The sequence below is a fragment of the Dunckerocampus dactyliophorus genome, chromosome 8, assembly GCF_027744805.1.
Source record: "Dunckerocampus dactyliophorus isolate RoL2022-P2 chromosome 8, RoL_Ddac_1.1, whole genome shotgun sequence".
Classification (NCBI taxonomy): Eukaryota; Metazoa; Chordata; class Actinopteri; order Syngnathiformes; family Syngnathidae; genus Dunckerocampus; species Dunckerocampus dactyliophorus.
Window position 1 is genome coordinate 18,745,425 of NC_072826.1, and position 8,119 is coordinate 18,753,543.

Below are 8,119 nucleotides of genomic sequence, written 5' to 3' on the forward strand. Positions count from 1 at the left end.
CTTTTTTATTTATTTATTTAGTATTGTCATCATTATTATTATTATTATTAATGTTCTTTCCTTTTTTGGGGGGGAGGGCTATCTCACCGTTATCTATTATGTGTTATCCTGACTATCACTGAAAACATGACATGGAATGCAGAAAGTGAACAACATGTACTGTACAAGATGTAGATTGGAAGGGGGGTAGGATTAAATAAGCTTTGCTTCTTCCTACTCCTTTTGGACATGTGGAACTGTCAAAGAATGATTCATGAGATGTATTCCATTGTAACCTTCATGTTCAAATAAACTAAACCAAACCAAACCAAAACATGAATGTGTTGAATTTGAGCTTCATTTGTTTTGTTTACTCACGACGGCTATGGTTTAAGTCTGCCTATCCAGTGTATAAAATTTAGAGGAAAAAACGGATTTATTCTTATGTAAGCCGCATGTGTCCACGTCATAAAGTGGCATATTGTGGCGCACACAAGTCCGTGAGGACCAGTCAGCTCTTTATTTGACAGCAGCCAATCATGAGCTATGAACAAATTCTCAACAAGCTTTTCAACCAATTGGAAATTGCAAGAAGTCATTACTTAATATCACACTGACTCATGGTTTCATCTTACAAACAACATTAAACTCATCACACAGCAACTAACACTCAAACATTATACATCAGAAATATTGAAACATGTATCAATGCGAGTTTATTATGAAAAAAACATTTTCAAGCGTTCTCATAATGCATTTTTTTCAGAAAAACATTTAATTGGAGAAGCATATAAAGCATAGAAAATGGTGCTGCAATGCCGCTTCTGTCCACCAGAGGGAGCCAGAGGACATGGAGCCCAAACCCCGGAGGGAAGCTGACGTCATTGCAGTGCCCCAATGAATGCACTGCTCATTGCACATCATTTCCTGTGCGACTCTCAAGCTCGCCACAGTGTGCTGTATAATACTGCACTATGCTGACATTTTATGCTTTATTGTTAGGGTTGGGCGAGATGGACCTTAACATGTATCACGATATGACGATATAATTGAGTCTTGTATAAAAAGACTCAATGGGCAATGAATGCATTGCTCATTGGGGCGCTGCAATGACGTCAGTTTCCCCCCGGGCTTTGGGCTCCATGTCCTCTGGCTCCCTCTGGTGAACAGAAGCCCGGAGGGAAGCTGACGTCATTGCAGCGCCCCAATGAATACACTGCTTAGACGCAATACCTTATGGGAGGACTTTAAAATGTAGGGTTTTATTTTTATTTTAAACTCATATTGGTACATGTTTGTATATTTGTATATACATTTTGAGTATTAAGTTGCTGTGTGATGAATTTAGTGCTGTCAGTAAAGTGTTGTTTCAATGATGACACAGTGCGTGAGACTGTTATGTTGTTATGCTGGTAAATATACACTGACCTCAGAATGCTGCTTCTGTCCACCAGAGGGAGCCAGAGGACCCAGAGCCCAAAGCCCAGGGGGAAGCTGACGTCATTGCAGCCTCTCCAATGAATGCTTTGCTCAGATGCAATGCCTTATGGGAAAACTTGAAAATGTTGGACGCCTCCCTGGGGAGGTGTTCAGAAGGCATCCTGACCAGTGTTGAAAGTCCAGTGTGAAGTCTGCACTGTCAACACAAGTTGAAACTGAGCGTTTGTGTGGCTGCATCATCATGCTGCGTCACCTATAATGCTAAACTGGAATTTTCCACATATAGGACGTTGCGGACCCCTGAGAGTACTGGAAATACACCACAAAGTCAGAGAATTGTAGTCACACAGCAGTGTAGAAGTGATGGGACAGGCCAACGGGCCATGGTACGAGTGGCCTAGCCCGAGTCCAGCATGGTACAAAAGATCTAGTGTGAAGCCTTTTACCAAGTGACTTTTCTGTGCTAGAGCTTTGATCATCTTTGCAAAAAAAATGCCAATATTTCAGAATCATTATGATGTTTTGGTGTGAAAAATCCCGCACAAACTGCATGCTTTGGTGTTGTCTACTTTTTTGTTTGGTTGTTTGGGTTTTGATTTTGATTTTTTGAGTTAAAGTTCAAACAAACCTTGTTTCTTGCTTTTTTAGGCATTTTTGTATTCTTTTTGTTTTTTAAAGCTACATTAACTTGGAAGTCAACCAGTGCCAGGGTACGGATTGTGTTCAGCTTTGGAGGTTCCACTGTATGTATAAATATATTTCAGAATAGCCTTTGTTGTTGGTAAACAAGAGTGAAAACATTGTTCTGCTTATTTTTGGTCCTTACCCGCAGCACTGTGTAGTAAATGGCTGTGTTGATCTCCAGTGGGAAAAGGTTTTGCTGCTGACTGGAGCGAGCCCAGTTCACATAACACAACCAGTTGCCCTTCACTGGGTCAGTGGCGTCCACACACATCCCGCCTCACCCTGGGAAATAAAGCTGCATAAATAATACACATGCATACATAAACTACACACGTCATCCCATGAAACATGAAAGGTGATGACATACCTCCCACATGTAAACATTACTGGTCACATGGCACCTTTTCTTCTTCCATCCAACAAATGGACCAAAGCGTCGTCCTTTGGGGATGAGCCCGGTGGACCACACACCTGTCAGTCAAAATATGGAATTACAATTAAAATAGTGTGACATTTTGCTCATGAGCATCACAGTGTTGTATGGATTTGAAGTCGCCATTTTGCCAGATCAGGATGAACATCGGTGTGTCAGTCCCCTCTTAAAGCAAACATGAGCAGGTGATGTCTTTTTATATTGCTAAGTTTTTTTCTCGAACAGTCCCCTCAAACAAAGCACTAGCAGGTGACGTTGTTGCTGTTGTTGTTTCTTGTTCCCTTGTTTCACCCTGACCGTCCCCTCTTAAACCAACACCACAGGCAATTTTGGCATTGTTGCTGTTATTGTGTCTTGTTATTACTTTTGGCTCTTCTGTCCCCTCTTATACCAAACACTAGCAACTTACTGATGCTGTTATTGTTGTTGCGGTTGTCTTTTGTTCTGTCCTTCCACTCGCTTTGTCCCCTCTTAAACCATGCAAAACCAAGCACTAGCAGGCAATGTTGTTATTGCTGTTGATGTTGTCCTGTCTTGTCTACTTCCTCCCACCTGTCCCCTCCTAAACCAGTCAAAATCAAGCCCAAGCAGCAGAGACGTGCGGTCAGGGTAAGCAAGTGACCATGAAAAACTTTAAAAAATGAATAATTCTAACATAAAATAGTATTGCTATTTTCCATCTATATGTATTTTCTGTATGAGTCCAATATTTTTTCAAATACAGTGGATCCCCACATGTTTGCAATTCAGCATTTGCGACACCGCAAGTTCGCTTTTTAAAAATCGAAACATTTTTTTTTATTTGTGGAAAACCCACCCATTTTTGCTTTTTATCTAAAAAAAAAGCCCTTTTTTCAGATAATCCATCTTATTTACCTTACAAATATGTGATAATCCATCCATCCATTTTCTATGTCGCTTATCCTCACTCGGGTCGCGGGGGTATGCTGGAGCCTATCCAAGCTGACTTTGGCCGAGAGGCGGGGTACACCCTGGACTAGTCGCCAGCCAATCGCAGGGCACATATAGACAAACAACCATTCACCCTCACATTCATACCTATGGACAATTTAGAGTCTCAACATGCATGGTTTTGAAATGTGGGAGGAAACCAGAGTACCCAGAGAAAACCCACGCAGGCACGGGGAGAACATGCAAACTAAATATGTGATAATAAATAGGGTTGGCCGATAATTTTTATATACCGGTATAAATCCTTCCAATCATAAGAAAATGACTTATAGCGGTATAAATGACAAAAGGAAAAAAGCCGAGTTGAAGACGTGTTTTTCCTGCGACTGCGCGGCACGGCGCCCTGTACTTGCGCATTGGCGCCTCACGTGTACCACAGCATACAGCGCCCTACGGTTTCCACATTAACGGAATCGCGGGATTGGCCAATAAAAACAGAATTTACTGTTATATGCGGAAATTGACGTAATGTGAATGAAATGCTGTCATCATGAGAGGGAACGTATTTACTCAAACATTGCGGAATCACAACACCAAACCGCCTCCTTCCAAAGCACGGTTATTCTTGCACCCAGCCTGTCTTACAGGCATTCTCAGAACACAAGTCCGGCCTTCAAAATAAGAGCGCTGTTTGCCCCATGTCTAACTGTGAAATTCACTAGAGCCCTAAGCACAGTCCAGCAGTGGCAGAGGCAACAAAAGAGAGAAAATATGAGCATGGCTGAAAGAGAAGCTGAGACTATAGACGAAGAAACTGTTGCTAAACAGGGAGGTACCTATGTAATATGGAAGTGGTTTGGTTTCGATAGAGCAGAAGTGGAGCAAGAGACCATAATAAGCAACGTTTGCAAAGCAACGGTGATGGAATTAGATTAGATTGTACTTTATTGATCCCACAGCGGGGAAATTCGCGGAACACGACAAATTTGTTCTACCATCTCAAGCGCAAACACAGAGTTGAGTAAGAAGAGTGTGTCATGAAGCGTGAGACAGTCAGCAAGCACATCTACGCTTACCCAGTCAAAAATACAAAACGCTTGGTTTGGTAGACACTAAATGCACTTGCGGTATTGCAGTTTGTTGCAATAAATCAATAAATGTGATTTGAGACCAGTGTATTTAATTGTATGGTTTAAGGTTTGTAGCTTTTTATACAAGACTCAATTATATCGTCATATTGTGATACAGCCCAAAAATATCGTGATACATGCTAAGGTCCATCTCACCCAACCCTAATACAATAATAAAGCATAAAATGTCAGCATAGTGCAGTATTATACAGCACACTGTGGCGAGCTTGAGAGTCACACAGGAAATGATGTCAGAGGCAAACTTAAGTACTTAACTGAAGTACTCTTTTGTTTTAATAATAGTAACTTAGCAAACACTCACCCACACAGCACAAAAGAACAGAGGGTCATCAACTGGAACCACTATCTCACTCACGGGATGATGGAGACAAACACAAGGCAGGCTGAGAAGCCCACACGCACACTACACCCACACGCAAACGTGTACTTTCTGCTGGCGGCGCCACATCAACAGAAAAGGTAATGACGCTGCAGGAGACGGAACTTCTGGATATGTTTATAAACTGAACTGGCCATGGAGGAGCTGAATCTAATCTATTAATTATAACAGTCACTTTTATTGCAAATGTTTATCCGATATCAGAGACGTCAAACCCAAGCTAGCAGGAGTGTTTGGAGGGGGTGGAGCGAGCCTGTGTAGCTTATGGTGTCGGCAAGACGCAGCAGCATAACCCAGGCTTTCTTAGGGTTAGAGATTTTAATGGCTGTCTCAATTACTCGCATTTATTTGCTATTTGCCAGTGATCTCGAACCGCAACCCAGACGAATAGGATCTTCTCTGGGTGCCGAGCCCATCGTATGAGTGGGCAATCCTTTATGAACTGGGTTGGATGACAACTAAGAAGTATTCGAAAACAGCATTTTTATTCTCTTCTTTTTTTTAGTACCCTCTTAGCAACTTGTGCTTGGAATTTTAAGGTTTAAAAGTAAAAAAAAAAAAAAGTCAGTGCCTCACCAGCCATGAAGGTCATGTTTTTGCTGTTTCTTGCGAAAGGGAAATAGAAGTACACCACACAGTTACATGTCTCGCTTATTTTCTGTTTGTCTGTCCCCTATTAAACAAAGCAGGAGATGGTCTTGTTTTTTGACTTTGCTTTTTTTGCTCGCTGTTAGCTATCTCTCTGTCCCCTCTTAAAAAAACAGGTTAAACGAAAGCACCATAGCAGGCGATGTTATTGTTGTTGCCTCTTGCTCCTATCAAAATATTCCTTGCGTTGCACCTTAGCTTACACATCATGTTTACTTATTTACTCACCAATGCCGCTTTGATTGACAGCCAAAGGTCCGAGACACAACCCATCGGAAAGTCCACTCCGGACCTGAGCTGGAATTTGATCCAAAGTCTCGATGGCCATGACTTGCTATTCTGTATGACCAAATAAAATGTAATCCTTAGTTCATTCATTCATAATAATTGGCACTTAACATGTAGCCTCAGATTAACGTCACTATACATTTTTATTTAAGTCATTCAGATTTAAATTTATTATAATAATAGTAAATACTGTATAATACACATTATGTCATTTTTTATTGTGGAGTTGTATGGAAGACCTTCTTTGGCTCCCAACAACCAAAAATGCAGTCAGCAGGCTGGAAAAGAGAGGAGGCTGGGGGAGAGTCTCCTTACCTTCCCTCACCTGCTGGAGCTGAAAGAGGCTCAAAGCCAAAGAAAGACAAAAAAACTCAAACATTTCTGCGCATCTATTGCCTAAAAACACCTGCTGGGTGTGACATTTCAACATGTCTGCTTCCCAAAAGCATACAAAAGTCAACTCAATACAAGAGCTTTAAAAAGATAATAATGCACATTCATTTAACAGTGTTTATTTTTATGCGTGTGGTGGCTGTGTGTAATATTTTGACCCTCTTCAGGTGACCAAAATATTACAAATAACTCAATTATATACCATATGACCAAATAAAAATTAATTAATTAAATTAAATAATGATTGGTGCTCATGAACTTAGCATGCATTCACAACCAAAACATCATAATGATTCTGAAATATTGGCATTTTTTTTTTCTAAAGATGATCAAAGCTCTAGGACAGAAAAGTCACTCTCCATTTATTTATTTAGAAAACTGACTTAAACTAATATTCTAAATGATTTAAAATATTTATCTAATAATAAGTAATATAACAAATGTTACATTGATAAATAAGGAATGTATCAGATATTACTTATAATATTTAAAAATGAATGTAGAAGCAATCCAATCTATTTCACAATGATACAAAGTAAATAAATACATATAAAACAAATATATATATACAATACAATGATAATTAGTGCAGTTGTACAGCAATGAAAAGTGGAAATACATGATTTTAGACAATATCCGCCACAACCCCCCAAAAAAGGACTATACAGTATTAATATACAGTATACATACCAACGTCTATCATGATTATATACATAAAAATCATACTGGGAGGTTTGTGATCATTATGGCTCTTTTGTATGGGGTCTCCCTAAAAAAGGCCTTATAAGCACAAAAAATGTTTAATACACTTTTTAATGATTATGATTTAATTATGACAGGTATTATTTTAAAAAAAATTACAATATAATACATTTTAGAATTCATTAATGGGTTTTCTCCGGGTACTCCGGTTTCCTCCCACATTTCAAAAACATGCATGTTAGGTTAATTGGCGACTCTAAATTGTCCATAGGTATGAATGTGAGTGTGAATGATTGTTTATATATTATATTGTTTATATATTGTCTATATGTGCCCTGCGATTGGCTGGCGACCAGTCCAGGAGGTACCCTGCCTCTCGCCTATCGTGGACAAGCCGCATAGAAAATGGATGGATGGATGGAATGAATCCATTAATATATCTACATTTGGATGTACAGTATGCACCACTCCAGTCAGTGTCATAGATTTAGTAGATGCAATTCAAGTAGAATGCCACTAGAGGGCACTCTACCAACATTAATATGTGCCCTTAAATGAAAAGAATTAGGGCTGTCAATCGATTAAAATATTTAATCGTGATTAATCAAATATTTTTACCCATAGTTAACTCATAATTACTCACAGATAGAAAGATTGTTTGTAATTAATTATATGTAGGGATGTAAATCTTTGTTATAAACGACTGGATAGCATGTAGATACACGGTTATGATACGATTCAAAAACGATATGTTTTAAAAACAGAACAATCTGATATGATTCAATACAGTGTACAAACGATATGATTCGATTCGATAGGATTCAACAGTTACATTTGTTTAAGGAGACACTAATGTTACGATATAACATACAGAAGCCAATTGTATAAAAGTTTCATTCTTACAGTATTTTCAAATGTGTAAAAGAGCACATCATATCTCCAAACATGCTGTAAGGGGTCCCCAACCGCCGAGCCGCCGGAAACATTCAGGCGCAAAGATTAAAAAAAAATAAATAAATAAAAAATAATAATTTAAAGAATTTGTAAATACCTACATTACATTTTATATATTTTATGAAAAGAAATATCAAATTTGGAAATATGGGCTAT

The 8,119-nt window shown here is 39.0% G+C and overlaps 1 protein-coding gene across 1 annotated transcript; it reads right to left on the reverse strand.

Annotated features, from left to right (window-relative positions):
- Positions 1–2,267: 2,267 nt before the first annotated feature.
- Positions 2,268–5,960, reverse strand: LOC129187049 (PR domain zinc finger protein 2-like). The gene is made up of 3 exons (XM_054785930.1): positions 5,855–5,960; positions 2,471–2,574; positions 2,268–2,385 (listed from the first exon to the last, which is right to left on the reverse strand). Exons 1-3 carry the CDS (start codon positions 5,952–5,954, stop codon positions 2,347–2,349), a joined length of 243 nt encoding a protein of 80 aa, XP_054641905.1. The 5' UTR covers positions 5,955–5,960; the 3' UTR covers positions 2,268–2,346.
- Between the last annotated feature and the right edge of the window lie 2,159 nt (positions 5,961–8,119).

What these genes read in the sequence shown, in the direction of transcription:
- LOC129187049 (XM_054785930.1), bottom strand. Translation starts at nt 5,954, where the DNA reads ATGGCCATCGAGACTTTGGATCAAATTCCAGCTCAGGTCCGGAGTGGA. An exon ending in TGTCAATCAAAGCGGCATTG is followed by an intron (nt 2,575 to 5,854) that starts GTGAGTAAATAA and finishes TTTGACTGACAG; the next exon opens with GTGTGTGGTCCACCGGGCTC. An exon ending in GTAATGTTTACATGTGGGAG is followed by an intron (nt 2,386 to 2,470) that starts GTATGTCATCAC and finishes TTTATTTCCCAG; the next exon opens with GGTGAGGCGGGATGTGTGTG.